The sequence below is a fragment of the Pinus tabuliformis genome, chromosome 9, assembly GCF_031772625.1.
Source record: "Pinus tabuliformis cultivar Carrire ecotype Pingquan chromosome 9, CPIR1, whole genome shotgun sequence".
Lineage (NCBI taxonomy): Eukaryota > Viridiplantae > Streptophyta > Pinopsida > Pinales > Pinaceae > Pinus > Pinus tabuliformis.
In genome coordinates, this window is record NC_142307.1 from 1,260,867,684 (window position 1) to 1,260,885,106 (window position 17,423).

Here is a 17,423-nt window from a genome sequence, read left to right on the forward strand (position 1 = left end):
TTTATATCACGGGTTTCAAGCGAAATCCTCACCCTAGTCTTGGTTGATCTCTTGCCACCATAGCTAGTATTTCTCCATATTCGATGGACATTTTTGCCACCCTAGTTGGATCTCCTTTCCAGTAATTATTTCTGAAGATCTAATTGAGTTATTTGTAGGGGAACTTCTGTATTAAGGGGCAAAATCTATAATTGCAGGAGGACAGAGTTCTCTTCTACTATTGAGGCCGAATTGTTCCAGAATTACCCATTCTTCAAGAGGTCATTTCAGACTCTCCAAGAGGCTGAATTCCATATACCAGGCAGGCCAAATTTTTGAGTTGAAGCCATAGTCAAATCTGGTGCCAAACTGTTATTGGAAGAGGGACAACATTCTGCCATACTTTCAGGGGTCGAAACTCAGAGTTATCAGCTGGAATACCTTCAGCGAAGATGACTATGTAATGGCCATTTTGGATCGAAGTTCCAGCTAGTAAGGGAATGAGTTTCCCTTTGTTCCAAGGCCGAGTTATTGTTTAGTTCTGGGCCGAGTTTCTGTTTTCTAAAGGGGTCTACGCTGCCATTCATCAAGAAGGACATGCTTATTCTGTTAAAGGACGAGTTCATAGCTCCAGTGCTGAACGTGATGGGTGTGTCATATGAGTCTGAATTTAACTGTTAGCTGACCGAGCTGGTAGTATCTTACTGGTCGGGTTTCTCTGCTATAAGAGGGAGATGTGTTGATACTATTCTTGGAGTGTGCTATCTCTGTTTGTGCTGGTTGAGATTAAATATTATTTCAAGGGCTGAAATGAAGTTTAAAGGAAGAACGAGTTGTCTCCTTATTGCTTTTCACACAATCAGTTTCTAGAGAGAGTTTCCAGTGCGTATTATCAGCTGTAGCGGTGGAATAGCGGTTAAGGAGTGAAGGGACTGACTTGCTGTCATTATTATTGCTGAACTCTTTCTATTGACTGAATTTTGTTGCAGGCGATATCTCTGTGTTTGCTCCAGGTTCCTCTGTCATATTCTCACTGTGTATTAACTCATTAAATAAATGAAATGCCTATGTAAATTCCAGCATATATTAATGTTAACTTCATCAGTATTTCATGTTATTTATGGAGTTTTATATGTTGCTCTAGTCATTGGATAGAAGCCTGGTCTCATTTCTTGCTACTATATTTTGGGAAACAAGTAAACAAATAAATTTGCACCTATAGCAGTTGACTCTCAAACTTTTTGACGAAAACCTTCACTGGAAAACCATATAAATTCTGATAAACTACAGTGGGTATTTTGGGAAATCCTATGAAGGAATATTACATTCTGAGATTAGAGAAATTATCCTTAATCCCGCCTTGGGTTTTTAAACTGTTATTTAGTTTTTACTGAGATAATTGCAATTGTTCTTTTTCACTAGTAACGCAGGGTACCAAGTCAGGTCATTCTTAATGTTGGAAAAGTCAATTATCAAATATGAAGGATGTAAAGAATCTTTCAATTAGTTACAACTTTCAAATTTGATCAGAAGGTAGCCATACAAGATGCCTATATGATAAATAAAGAGAAATAAAGAGACTCCCATGAATGTTAGGATGTGTTTGAAGTTTTATTATGGGGATGCCAATTTCTTTGGTGGTTTCTGCAATTTATTTTTCTCGATATTTTTAGTTGGTTGCATTCATTTTTGAATATAAACAATGTAGGGCATTAGAAGGTTACTAGACCTATCAACATGACAATGAGATTTTGTTTTTCTCTTTTTTACATGCAGGGAGATGTAAACAAGCATTGGTATGATCGCTATTGGGCAAAGGTTAGATTATAAATGGGTTTATTGAATACTCACACCATTCGTATTTGTTGGTAGTTTTTTATCCTATTTCAAGAGTACTTGGAGATCTATGAAAATATTGACCAATTGATACATCATACAAGCCTTGTCTTCCCTGTTTCTAATTCATTGATTTGTGCAAAACACTGAGATGCAATAATTATCATTACAGTTCAAACAAAAAATATTTGAAAGGTAATTTTAGAGGTTTAATGCGTATATTAGATCTATTCTCAACATCTTGAATATTTTAGGCATAAAATTTTATTTCGATATTTAATATGTATTTATTCTTTTAATGTCCAAGTCAAGAACTAATGAAAAGTTATTTTAATGAGCTCTTAGTTACATACATGTGAAAAATGCTAAGTTGCACGAAACGGGGAAATGGAAACGAGTTTCCAAAACGGGAAGCGAAACGAAACGCGACCTCCCCAAATTTTGGAAACGGGGAAACGCGAATATATATATATATATATTAAAAATATTTAAAAATTATTATTATATATATGTGCAATCATAAAGCATGAATGATACATTTACATTATATGATTATAATTTATTACATTTAAACATTAAGATTAAATTTACATCACATTTACTCATGAGTCATGAATGATCACATAATGAAAATAAAAATATAGCAAAATTCAAAATCAGCCTTTATTTATATTAGTATATGAGGCTGCAAGTACAATAAAGACTATAAGGCTGCAAGAACTATAGAGACAAGTCACAAAAGACTAATCCTCATCAAAAATAGAAGCAGCACAATGCTCAACAGTGGATGGTAGTGCTGAAGAAGATGATGCACCAATTCCACTATCAGATTCGGCCTCAATATTTAGGGCAGCAAGAGAGAGATCCAAATCAGGATTTTCTGCATCCACATCCCATTCTTTAGAAGGACCACTGTTGTATTCTGGACCCCTACGAGATGCAAGGCGAAGGTTGGAGTGCACATAAACAAGATCCTCTGCTTTCTGTGAGCCCAACCTATTGCGTTTCATAGAATGAATAAAACCATAAGTGCTCCAATTCCTTTCTGCTGATGAAGAGCTTGCCACTTGTGAAAGAATACGAATGGCAAGGTTTTGCAAATGTACACCATTTGCTCCATGACAAATCCACCACCTAACTGGATTCATGGTGCTTCTCTCCTCCAAAGCTGATATATCTGCATAATCATCTATTCCTGCAGCAAAACTGGCAAATTCCTCCTTTACCTCCCTATGTAGATGAGAAGGAAACATTCTCATAAGGGCTTTTTTCACCCCAGTAGCCACCTCTTTATCCTTATGGGGTGCCTTCCTCTTCCCATTGCTTTTAGCAATAAGCTCCTCATCATAAAATTTGGGGTTCAAAGCATGTGCTAAAGTGTGCAATGGTGTATTGAAATTGTTCCACCTATCAACAATGATTTTCTTGATCAAACCAGCAAGATGATCATCAACAAACAAAAGTTGTGGAGACTCCTGCGAAATGATTTCCATAGTTTTCTCAACCATGGAATCCATGCCATCATATACCTCTCCCAAGAAAGGTTGGTCAGTGTCAGCACTCCAGAGAAGCTCAAATGCAGGGGTTGTGAACTTTAGCAAGAAATCTACCTTGCTCCACCTGTTAGATACCTATACCAATAGGTTTCATATTTCATGATTGGCAAAGGAAGTTCCAAATATGCTCTGCTTTGGTGATGCAAAGATCCCATATTTTCAAGAGAAGGTAATATGTGTACATAGCTTGATGTTGACTCAATTTTGGATGGGTGATCCAACAGCTTAATCTGGATCATGCCATGTTTCAATTTCTTGTTGTAGAATAGAGAAAGAAGTCTGTCCAAACTGTTCAATCTTGGCAGACCAGTAGTTAGGTAGAGAATTAAGGTCCCCAACTGCTTAATCTGGGGCCTTGGAAGCAATAAGGGTAGTTCTAGATAGAAAATCAAAAGAAAAAGCCAAAAGAAAAGAAAAGGCACATGAGGGTCTGCAAGTCTAAGTGCACCCTCCATGAAGAAACAAAAAATGCTAGGCAAGTTAATGGGTAGGTAGAGAAAGTTGCAGAAATGTCATTTCTTTCAATTGCAATTTTGCTGGTCTAACATAAAGGAAACATTAGTGGATAGAGAAGTTCCTCTTCTCCATCATCTTGCAACAATACAAAGGAGCATGTCTAACTTCCTGTTTTCCCCCCCTCACATTCATTGCTAACATCCCATTACCAGTTATGTTCATGAAAGAAAGTCAAGGTCTTATGGTGGTTCTTGTCTCTTTAAAAGCCACATTTCTTGTGTAAAACTCTTTTCATTTTGATCTACTTCCTAAATTAAGTTGATTCCATACAAAACTTAGTGTTTCCCCTCCTCATCCACCTCTTCCACTCATATTAACCCCTAACTTCTACTATTTAACTCCCTATACCCCCTTTTCCCCCTATTACTATGTAAATTATGCAAAAAACCCCAAAATACCTATGTATCCCCTTCCCCGAGCATTATAGCTCTAAGTTTGGTTCCAAATGGTTTAAGCGCTAAAACATTAGAGCGCGACCCAAAGAGCGCTGGAAAATTAATTGTGGGATTAATCCGGGATTTGCTTGGATTAATAACCTAAACGCGCTTTGTAAATAAATCTGTGTATAAACCCATTTAACACGTAACACTGCAAAAAACCATAAAAACCCACTTTTTATAAAGTTCCGCCGGGCACACAGTTCAGAGAATAATAATATTTTATTGGCCCCGCATTCCGTATTGTCCTTACATCTCATCAACCCGTCAACCGTCAGATCCGGGAATCTTCATCCGACGGCCCATATGCATATCGGGTCGGTCCCGATGTACTGCCTTTATCGCCCGAGAAACTGTCAGAGGGTGACGTCAGGCCTCCGCCACGCGTCACCCCCAAATTCTCTCGGGTCGCCCTCTGACAAATCCACGTCCGTATCCAAAGCGGTCCGAGAACTTACCACTTACCGCTTCCGGTTTCCGTTGACCAGTCACGCTCACGTCACATCCTCGTCATCGCCACGTCGCGCTCACATCATGCCACGTCGCCGCCGCATCAGCGCCCCCGTCCGCCAATACTCTGACCTGTCCGCCACCTCACCAGCCCCCGTGGACCACTCACAGGCCGCCACGTCACCCGATGACGTCATCCGACCCTGACCCCACCTGATGACGTCATGCTGACGTCATCCAAAAAAGTGCCAAAATCCCAAAAAGTCCATATTTTCGCCGAAAATCGTGTTTTTGTCACTTTTGTTAAAACAACTATCGCTCTGCTTTGCATGCGTTTTACGACCAATCCATCGCCAACTTGCAGAAATCGACCCAGAGACCGTGGGCGCGTCCAATCCACCTGCATTCGTAGCCATTGCCGGCAATTGAAGAGGTATTTATCGATATCATTCCCTCCGCGCCTGGTTTTGTCCATGATTGTCCAAAGATAGTATAAAAAGAGTGAGAAAACACTGTATTTACCAGCAAACCTCCAGTAACCTGTGTCCATTTCCAACTGTTGGGTCCAAATTCCTCTCCAGAACCTGCATTTAAACAAATTTCTCGAAATTCACAGTTAGTTCGCGCATTCGTGAACTAAGAACCCGAGCTGCACTAATTCACCGTGAAGAGAGTTTTTTAGGCCGAGCATTTGCTCTATCAGTGCTCTGTGCAGTATTTCAATTGCTGTCACTGCCATTTACCCTCTGTTCCTTTGTAATTCACCTCTTTGTTCCAAGAAATACTCCTCTGTGTTGCTCTGTTCAGTAACACCAGTTCATATACAAAACAAAGTCCTAAAGTAGCCATGGAAACACCAGTAGCCATGAATATTCAACCTCTGAATGCTCCACAAAGAGAATTAGAATGGAAGGCCCTAGGGGATAAGGATTATCAGATGTTAGACTGGTTCCCAATAAATTCTAAGTATAATATTCATATGCTAAATGAATTGAAAGCTCAACACCTCAGTGGAGCTAATATTTTAGGGATTTGGGACTCCAACTTGCCCATTTACAACCTCCCTCAAGTCAATGCCCTTCCAGACTTGATCCATAGATGCTGTGAATGCTATGATCCATGTCAGAGAGCTGTTCTCAATCCCTCAGGTGCAGTCTTGTTCCATATCACCCCTGAGGCCATAAATCAAATGCTCAACTTTCATTCTGCAAGACCATTGACTCCTCTCTCCATGTTAGATTTACTAAAGAAGGGGGGGAACCTGTCCAGTGCCCAAATCATCAAAATTAATCAGTTATTTATTCAGCCAAGCTCTGAAGCTCTGAGAACACCTCCTATTGGACATCCATATCTCAATGACTTGGGGAAGATGCTGGTGGATTTGATTAGCTATGTCCTGGGCTACAAGGGAGTTGAAGATGTTGATGATACCATAATGGCAATGCTGTCCATATTTTCTCCTGGGAAGCCTCCTGCTGTGCACTATGACTATGCTGAATATATTGCAAACAAGATTCATGAGCAACTGATGAATCTAGAAAGGGAAAAGGTGTTCAGATACACCTCATACATCTATCATCTGTTCCTATTTTATCAACCAGACAGTTTCCCCATTCCCCTCAAGAAACTTGATGCCCAGGGGAATCCAAGGTCTGTAGTATTTTGGACCTCAGTTTTTCATTGCACCTCCCGTTCACCATACACATACTGTGAATTCATAGACCTTTTCATTCATCCAGCAATGACTCTGTTGTATGGTGTTCCTCCTCCGAGATTAACCGAGGAAATGCAAAGAATTCTCCATCTCTCTAAGTCCTACAGCATTGGTGATTGGTATTTTTACCAACACCATACAGGGATAAGAGTATATGGCTGTGAGCTGAACCCTTATAGGCTGCCAAGATATGTCCATATGAGACTATTTGCCTTGGAATATTTCAGACAGTTTGGAAATGCAGACCAAATCCATTTCCATAGTAAAAACAAGAAAGTGCAGCTAAAAGTCAGGAACCAGCTAGGCCCTTTCCTTTACAACATAAGGGAGGAGGGATGGAAGGACGCAGATATGATCCTAGAGGGCTTCCGATTAGAAACTAGTTTCAAATGGGTACCTTATGACCCTAATCATTTCATTTCTCTCAAGAGGATAAAACATAAATTGGGTGGCTATGCTCACATTAAATTGCCTCATATTGAGAAATATGCCAATCTACTAAGTTGGGAAGAGGGCACTCTAGAAGAGCCAATGACTAGAGAGCAAATACTACAAAGAGAAGCAAAAAATATTGAGAAAGAGGCTGATTTGGAAACTTGTGGGCAGGTTTCCTCTTCATACCAAAGGCAGCTTGGAGCAGCTGCATCATCTTCAACAGCACATCAGCAAGAACAACCACCTCCTATGGCAGAAAAGCAAGTAGAAAAACAGGTAGAACAGCAAGAAGGAGGGCGAAAAGAGGGGCAGCAAGTGCAGCAGCCAGAACAAACAACAGAAGCCCCAATATCCACTGAGCAACAGGCTCAAGAGAATGTGCCCCCTAGGCAAGAAAAGACAGTGGAGGCCTCAGTGCTACAAACTCCACAAAAAGAAGAAAAGGGAAAGAAGAGGGATAGAGAGCAGGAGACTCCCCTCACCACATCCACAAGTCAAGGGGAGAAAAGACACAGAATGAATCCCCTCTCTGAGGAAGAAATGCCTATTGGGCAATCTTTGGGCATGGGCCCACCAAGCATGGAAGCATCTGCAAGTTCCTTTCAGCAGGAACAGGAAAGAACAGTTGGAGGAGAAGTCAGCTCCTCAAGCCACCAAAGGGGAGCTGAAGCAGGCATCAAACAACAATTTATAGATATCAAAAAGAGGAATGAGCCACTCAAGATACAGCTCTATAATCACTTGTTGAAAATGGCCCCTACAAACCAACAGAGGTTGATGTCTGCATACGATGTACATGAGGGCAAAATGATAATGAGCCACTTCATGCCAACCATGTTGCAGCCACAGTCAGCTGCAGACTACATAAGGACCAACCTTGAGGTCCTTGCAAAAGACATCCACCCTATGGATCAGATTGAATTGCATAAGAAAACGGGTAAGATGGTGTATGCCACTCTTGCAGACAAAACATTGGTAAATCTTAGGCTGGAAAATAGCCTAAATAACACAGCTGCCCAACTTGAGTTGGAGAAAGCATCCTCCCAGGCAAAAGACAACCGAATCAAAGCATTGGAGGATATCATCATAGAGCTTGGGCATGATCCCAAGGACATCAAGGCTGTACAAGCACTGTTGAAATTAAGAGATGCAGATATGGCAGCATTGAGAAAAATGGTTAAAATCCTAGCAACTCTTCATCCCTAGACAGAAGAGGTTGCCTAGCTAAGGCATGACCAAGATGCAGCAGCTATGCTGGTATCATTATACAAACAACTGATCTAGACACAGGAGAAATTGGGAGAGTCAGAGGCTGCGCTGCAGACAGCCCTGCAACAGAAGGAAGGAGGCCAAACATCACAGCCCCCTCCACAAATAATCAACCTTGAGGAATCTCCTCAAACTACTGCTCCTCCTACAGAGCAAACAGCTCAAACGACACCATCTACATCAGCACCAGCACCAACAACAGAGCAGGCTCCAAGCCTTGATATGCAGAAGCTGAAGAATGAAATTCAGGCCTTAGAAGCCCAAATGGCAGAGTTAAATGAAGCCAGGGAAAATTTGGCTAAGCTCAATGAAAAATATGACAAGTCAAAGCAAAATGTAGCAGAAAAAGGGAGGGAAATAAAGGCCCTTAAGGAGAAGATAAAGGAGCTGGAGAAGGAGCTCACCCTTGACAAAGTGGTGGCTGAGCTTAAGACAGTTTTATGGGCCAACATTGGCCAATCAATCACAGATCAGTGGCAGTACATTAAGACTATTCATGAGCAAATGGAGCTCATAGCAAAAGCACACAGAGAAGTCCAGAGAGCAAGGGCATCTCTAGGCAACATGCCTGAGGTAGCCAATAGAATGATTAATGTGCTCAATAACCGTACAGGTCCTCAGCTGGCAGCAATGGGAATTCCCAACAGAACTGAAACCATTTTGCTGATAAAGAGGGTCCTTACATTAAGAAGCCTGGTACAAACACTGGAAAGAAGAAGCCAGGACATGCAGACAGAAGTAAACAGGTTCATGGACAAGTTTGCAGCACTACAAGGCAGAGGTCTTCCTGGCTTACTGAACAGCGCAGGTAGGCTACTTTCACATGAGAACTATGCAAAGAGGGTCAACACATTTGCTACCAATCAGATCACTGAAAGACCAAGTACTTAAGAAGAAACAGGGCCAGCATCTGGGCAAAGTCTCTACAACAAAGCAGAGAACTTATTTTTTATTATGAATGAGATCAAACATTTGTTTGAAGTGACTCCAAACTTCTACAAATATACAGAGGCAGATGAGACCTTAGATGCAATTTTGAGACATCAACTGCCCACACAGGAATGGTGGACCAAAATGATACAGTTGATACTATAATCAAGGGGCCTTTCATCAAGTTTTTTCATCAAAAAACATAAGTCATCATGAACAGGAAAATTTGATGCATCCAGCATGACTAAAGAAAGATGGATTGAGCCAACTCAGCAGAAAGATTCGGCCACTAAAGCAGCGTTGACAGTTACAGCATGACAGGGCCGAAAAAGCTACAGCATGACAGAGCATAAAGACACATCATTCAGCATTTATTCAGAACGCTCAACCGACTCAGTGGCCTCCAAAGGTCAAAAAGTCTTCTGACAGAATTAAAGAGCATTCATTTTGTATTTAAGAGCAGTAATAACTTCTTTATCTGCTATTTTGTAAAGTTGGTGAGCGTATTTAATTATCAAAATGACTCAGCGGTTCAGATATTTGTAGAACCGATTGTATATATTCCCCCTCGCAGAAGCTTGCAGGGGTTGTTGATTTTCTCTTCTAGAGATCTTATGCTGTAAATTTTCAGAGGATTAATACAAAGGCTGATGGAATTTCCAAAGTTCTGTGTTGTCTGAGGCGTTGTAGTGTGTTTGCTGAGTGCTACAGGATTCCTGCGTATTTCATGGCACAATAAGTTTCCTTTAAACTCTTCGTTATGCGTTTTATCATTACTTCATAACCCATTCATGTTCTATGTTTCACAGTTTAATAGCAAAGAAAAAGAATAGTTCCAGGATTTATTCATAGAATACCCTGAACTCAATCTATGTTGTTATAAATGTTTTTTCTTCAGTTATAGTTATAAGGTGTAATTCTTAATTGCTGCACCTCCAGACTATATCTTTCACAGTGGTTATTGTTTCAGGAATTCAAGTTTGCTCCTGTGCAGTATATCTCTTTCTCACACCCCAGCTTAGTGGAAAATTCTTAATTGCTTTCCACTGGTTATACACACTTCACCATCACAATTTCAAGTTTGTTTCATGAGATATCTAAATGGCCCTGCAGTTTCAACAATCTCACTCAACATTTCAAACAACCTGTAACCACAGACTCCATTGCCCAATGGACTAAAACTGTTTGAAGATTTCCACCTTAAGTACTGAAAGACATCACTCAACCAAAACATTAAACAAAACTGAACTCATAACTAGCCTAAAATCTTCACAAAACAGAGATAAATCTTAAAGAGAGAGCCCTCTCTGATTACAGTTTGGCTAGAAACTGTAATCCAAAGCTTGGTTAGTGGTTACCCCGGCCGTATTCCCTTGGGAGTCAAAGGGAACAACCTGGGTGTTAACACCACCAATCCTCATCAAGGCACAATCTACGCACCATAGATCGCCGCTCTGAATCTGCTTGTCTCCACTCAATCCAAAGTTGACTCACCACCATAGAAACTAATGCATGCTTAACCTCAACAAGGCGGCGCAACATCACGAAGTTTGAGGCATATCTTGTCTCAGCAACTTTTAACAACTCCAATTTGGAGTACTCTCGAAATATGGCCTGAGACTGGTGGTGGTTGGTGATGAATTTGATAATCTCCCTTGCTTCCCCTGTGAGTTCCTTTATCCAGGAAACTTTGTTGTCGATCTCCTCTAAGATCAGATTCAGATTATGGACAATGCATGGTGTCCAAAAGATGTGGTCATACCTCCCCTCAATAATTAAACCTGCAGCTTTGCAAACCGGTGCATTATCCGTGATAACTTGCACCACCTTGTTAGGCCCTATTTGTTCAATAGCTTTTATAATAACATCAGCAATGTATTGTGCATCTTTCACCTCTCCTGAGCAGTCTTCTGCCTTGATAAACATTGCTCCTTTGGGGGAAGTGGCAATGATATTTATCAATGGTCTGCGCCTCATATCTGTCCAACCATCTGAGACTATGGTAACCCCAGAGCTACTCCAGGAAGAACGAATTGGAGCTAAAATGTCCTCCACAAGGTCCTTCTCATTTTTGAGAAGCTGGGTTCTGACTTTCTCATAGTTGGGCCCCTTGTACCCTTGAGGAGCTTTGTTAACTGCCCTTATCATATCTTGCCAGTAAGGAGAGCGAACAACATTGAATGGGATACCACATGCATAAATGCACCTAGCCACTCTGGAATCAGTTTCTTCTCTTGCTTGCACATTCACCAATCTAGCAATTCTGCTATCCTGAACTGAAGGGGATGCCCCTGGGCCTCTGGTATTTTTGGGTGCTGGTTGTTCATGTTGTTGAGTGTGACCAGCTCTCCTCTTTCTTGCTTCAACTACAATCCTTTGCTCAATGTTAGATGGAGCTTGAGTAAGCTCATCATGCCTTCTCTTAGTACCATCCGCCTCATCTTGCTCTCTTTGATATGCCCTCCTTGCCAACGGATCTGATGTTTTTGTGCAACCTGAAATCCCCTGTCCTCCTCCATGCAATAGATGCGCCTTCACTCTTGGGTAGGAGCCCTTGTATGTATTATTGCAAAGATTGCATCGCCATTCCCATGAGCCACCACCTCCACATCTTTGAAGCTTCGTCACATGCCTCCAAAGAGGATAATATTCAGCCCTTGGGTTGGCCCTAGGGATTGAACTTGCAGCTGCACTTTGGCTGGAAGCCATTGCTGCAAAAATAAATTAAAAAAACAAATCTGTAAATAATAAAAACGTTTTTCATATTTTTGGCTGTATAAACCCTAGAAAAATTAAAGAAATAGTAAGAAAAAAACTAAGAAATGAATGTGGCTTACCCAAATTAATTTTCTGTGGCTGAATCTACCCTAAAATTCTAGAAAAGAGGAGAAATATGGTTGTAGCTGAGCCAAATCTGCTGCAAAAATAAATTTAAAAAACAAATCTATCAATAAAAAACGTTTTTCATATTTTTGGCTGCCTAAACCCTAGACAAATTGAAGAAATAGTAAGAAAAAACTAAAAAAATGAATGTGGCTTACCTAAATTAATTATCTGTGGTTGAGACTACCCCGAAATGCCAGAAAAGAGAAGAGAAATATGGTTGTAGCTGAGCCAAATCTGCTGCTACTGAAATCTCCTGCTGAAATCTCTTTCTCTTGCTGCTGAAATCTCTTTCTCCTGCTGCTGAAATCTACTTTGCTCACTGCTCAAAACACCCTAGCTGAAACAACTGCCAGTCTCCAAGAGAAACGACTTGCTGAATAGTGTGATGAGAGAATGAGACAAACTGCTCTTTTATAACTTTAGAATAGGTTTCTAGAACATCCCGGAAACCTAAAAAAAATTTAAAAACAAATTAAAAAACAACACATAAATTTGGGGAAACGTGGCTCGTACGGCCTGGAAATGCGTTTCCGGCCGTACTGCCACGTTTCCGTTTCGGGAAACGTGGCAGTACGGCCGGAAACGCGTTTCCAGGCCGTACGGTACGCATTTTCGGGTTTCGTTTCGTTTCCCAGGAGGAAACGACCCCTAGGGCCACGTTTCCTGCAACTTAGGAAAAATGAAGCTGAAGTTGAAGTTCTTTGCAATAGCTTGAGCCATTTGAACTTTGTTTGTTGAATCGCCTGCCAAGTTGTTTCTTGCAATTTGTGGGTCCAAAGTTGTTGCAATCTATGTAGCACGGGGATGTGTCACAGCTCCTCAAAATAGGTGTTCCTATGTTTCCTATTATTGAGGGGAAAGGGACAGAGAAGAACTGTCATTTTTGTGGGACATCGTTTCAAAATAGGGGATGTTTCCTCTTGTCCAAGGGACAATTCAAGAATATTCCCAACGTTACTCAACTGTCTTATGTATCTTGCCCCCCACCAAAACAATTTGTGAACTACGGAATGTGCCTTGGACAAAACTAGCGATTCTTCTCTAAAAAAAGCACTAACGTAAGCTTAATACATGAGCTAACTTAAGTTTCAATAAATCTTTAGTTTTTTTCCCTTTTTTTAAACTGCCCCTGGCTATTCCAAATATGCATATATGGAATAACCGTAAGTGGACAGCCTTGAATTGTGCTTTCATATTTTATGAAGTCAAAAATGGTCACGAATGTATTATATTTTTATCATCAATGGGAAAATCAGCGATTCTTCCATTATGATGTTTTATGCAACTGACGTTTGTGTACTTAACACGTCATTGTTTTAGGACCAATGTTTTTAAAACCGGAACCGGTGACCGGACCGGTCCACCTAATGAACTGGTTTACCGACCGGAACCGGTCTAACCGGGACTGGTTTGGTCTAAACGAACCGGTTTTAAAAAAATACATTAAATAATTAATTTTTAATGAAACAAAACTATTTTTAAGATGTAAAACCATGATTCCAAGCCAATAGAGACAAAATATGCAAAGTTTGCTCATTTATATACCATGTAAAGGTGAATATATCAAAACGGCACCGAGTACAATACATATCATCAACAAAATAGCAAAATACATAAGAAATGAGGCTCTAAATGGCCTATAAAGTCCAAAAACAATGCTGCAAGCTATGAGGCCATTGGCCTACTACAAGTCTACAGTGTACACATGATCAATCATCAAGTCCATCACCACTACTAGACACAGGATCATCATCAGGAGCTACATAGACATCATCTGGTTCAGAGTCTGAGGATGCCTCAGCCTGATCTGCAACCTCAGTATCAATGCCACCAATGACAATAGAAGTGGACCTAATGGAAGCACGAGTTTGTCGACCTGCACGACTAGTGCCTTCCATTGGTTCCTTGCCTTTCCTTGATGCTGCTACTGATCCTGGTTCTGATGCCGCCACATCATCTGCCTCATCCCCCGCTAAAGCCATGTCGATATCAAAATCAGCCTCAAACACAGGATCTTCAGTCTCCTCCACCCATTCTGATGTTGGATCAATATCGTCCAACACAATGGGATCTAGATCAGGTGATTTGCTCATCATTTGGTTCCTCCTCAGTCGAAGGTTGTATTGCACAAAAACAAGATCATTTAACCGTTTTTGTTCCAAACGGTTTTTCTTCTTCGTGTGTATGCACTCAAAAACAGACCAATTGCGCTTACAACCTGAAGCACTGCAAGTTTGACTGAGGACTCTAATTGCAAACCTTTGCAATTGAGGACACTGGCCACCAAATGACTCCCACCAATGTGCTGCAAAGAAAAAGACATTAATTAGTAACTTAGTTTATAATTTGAATTGTAAAGATTCAAGAACGTAAACAATTTTAACTTGAAATGAAAAACAAAATGGAAATTAGAATTGCTTACCTGGTTGGTCCACATCTCTTGCCATCTTTGCCAAGTTTTTGCCAAAAGTACCACTTGCCATATTGAGAATAGTAAGCTGTATATGTATTTCCAACTGGTCTACATGGCTAGGGACCATGCGCTCCAAGCAATCAATCAATCCAGCTCTGACCTCCCCATCATGCTGATCTCCTAGCCGATTTTTATAGTGATACCTTGGGTTCAAAAAATACCTGGCTGCATGTATAGGACGATGGAGTTGATTGTTCCATCTGTTATCAATGATCTCCCATATACGGCCATATTTAGCTAACCTGTCCTTGTAAGCTACCCGTATCTGCTCCTTTGCCTGATCCATGGCTTCATAAATGTAGCCCATGGCAAATCTTTCCCCATCCACCAACCTTAGCAGCTTAACAAGGGGCTCGGTAATTTTCACAAGCTCTACAGACCTTTTCCAAAAATAAGTGTCTAACACTTTCTTTTTGGTGTCTTTTCCATCTAGTCTACGAGCTCACCGAGCTTCAGACCATTCATCAGAGGAAAACATTTTCTGCAAGTTTTTATGTTGACCATTGAGACATTGCAACATGAGGAAGTGAGTTGCAAATCTCGTAATTGCAGGCCTAACAAGCTCTTTGCATCCAGTGTGTTTCCTCATTAGGTTCAATACCCATGAGTGGTTGTAAATGTATTTTGTAATGCACTTGGCATGCTCTACAGTGTTTTTTACCCACTCCACTTTGCCTATATCCTCAAGCATGAGGTCTATGCAATGTGCAGCACATGGAGTCCAAAATATGGTCTTATATTTGGCCTCAACCATCTTTCCATCAAGAACATAGTTTGAGGCATTATCAGTGATGACCTGCACAACATGCTGCTCCCCAACTTCTTGAATAACGTTATCCAAAAGCTCAAATAGAAGGATTGCATCCTTTACCTTATCAGATGCATCAACTGATTTCAAAAACATGGTTCCTTGAGGGCAAGAAACAAGGAAATTAATGATAGTGCGGTTCTTTCCATCGGACCATCCATCTGACATAATGGAACAACTTGTTTTGAGCCATGAATCTTTAAAATCAACCAAATACTCATCAATGGAAGATATCTCTTTTTGCAAAAGAGCTCCCCTCAAGTCATGCATACTAGGGCCTTTGAAGCCCTTTCCTGCAGCTATAACAGAGTCCCACATAGCTTGGTAATAAGGTGAGCAAGCAGCATTAAATGGGATATCTGAATCATACCACCATCTAGCAATGTATTGGTGAGAAGTTTCTTTGCATTGTCTTTTCCAATGTTGATCCAAAGTGGGTTGAGAACTTGGCTGGGAGGAAGTGGGATTAGAAGAGGCAATGTTGGCAGAAGATGAGAAATAACTTTGGATGTTTGTTCTCTTTGTTCCTTTTGATGGTTGGCCAATAGAAGGATGAACATAGTGAAAGGGGTCATTGGTGGAAGGGATAGAAGTGGAGTCTTGAATCTCATAATCATCATACCCACTCTCTTTCATGGCTTCAAATAGTTCCCTCTTCCTTGCAATGTCATCTTGGATGCCCTTCTCCCTAGCCTTATCCTCATAAAATTTTTCAAGCTTGGAAATGTATTTTGCCCTAATAGGACCAAATAGTGCATTTGGTGCATCACATGGCTTTACTTGGCCTCTTATCCCAGCCAAGTGTTGTTTCAACCTAAGAATACCCCCACCTCCAATAGATTTATGGCATAATTTGCATATCATTTTTCCATCAATTACATCACAATGAGCCCATGCACTGTCCTTTCCTTTTGGAGCCATGTTTGCTTGAAATAATAACAATTTGCAAAGAAATCTGCCATTTAAAAAAAAATTGCAGCTAAGCAAAATGGAAAACCAAAGATAAATGTAGGAAAACAAATGCACATGCAAGGCTCAAGCTACAAAATTTGATAGCATAGAGCTAGATAGTTTATAGCATACATGATAGATCATAGAAGTGAGAAGTTTATAACACATAAAAAAAAATTTCATGGACAGCAGACTCAAATGAGGAATTATCAAGTGCAAATCCTTACCTGGAAATGCAAACTAGCTCCCTTAGCCTCCTCTTGAAGATGGCAACTCCACTGACAGCTACACACTATCTCCAAAATAGCTCCAACTCCAACTCCAAGATGACTACTTCAGCAAAAACTCCACACTCTCCAAGCTCACAAACAAACTCACAAACACTCACAAACACTCCAAATCAGTTGTGTGAGACAAATGAGAGTGAGAGGGGTCTCTTATAGCTTGGAGAGGGTGTTTTTGGAGGGAAAATACCTTTACCTCCCCCCCAAAACCCCTAAACCACAAACCACCAACGCCTTTTTGCATGATTCGGTGGGCATGCCATAAACCGGCCGGTTCCGTCCTAAACCGGCCGGCTTTCACCAGTTAGGGCCCAAAAAACGGCGAAAGGCAAGGTCTGACCGGGTTTTTTGGCCTGTTCAGACCGGCCAGCTTGCTAACCGGCCGGTTTGACCGGTTACCGATTTTTCAAAACGGTTTTTAAAACATTGTTTAGGACTTCACATATTCAATTCTTAATTTTTTTTCTACATTTTTCTTAATGTTCTATTCTTATTACTTTGTGGCTAAGTCACCTGACATGGGGATTCGGGACACGTAGGATTCGAGATTCGTGGTGTCGGATTCGGGACACGCTGACCCCCGAAACAGGACACGTTATATATTATTTTATTAAAATATATATATATATATATATATTAAAAATTAGATATTAGCATATTTCTTACACAAATTTTAATTAATGATACAAATTTATTGATTTCAAACATAGATCTTGATTCTTCATCTATAGCTATTACTATTAGCATGCATAGTACATACAAAATTCAAATAAATGTCAGTGGTACTGGTCACATAAACATAAATGATAAACACACTGACAACTGTAGTTTTCTCATTAAGTCATCAAATCAAAATCTGTTACATAGGTAGTGTTGGTGCAATGCCAATGGCAAATAGA

General features: G+C 40.5%; 1 protein-coding gene across 1 annotated transcript in view; it reads left to right on the forward strand.

The window, feature by feature from the left end:
• CPI1 (cyclopropyl isomerase) overlaps nucleotides 1–17,423 on the forward strand; it is a 301,987-nt gene that overhangs the window by 125,119 nt on the left and 159,445 nt on the right. Inside the window, exon 5 of the mRNA XM_089439988.1 lies at nucleotides 1,756–1,797. Within this exon, the coding sequence (XP_089296114.1) occupies nucleotides 1,756–1,797 (42 nt within the window). The remainder of the gene's footprint in view (nucleotides 1–1,755; nucleotides 1,798–17,423) is intronic.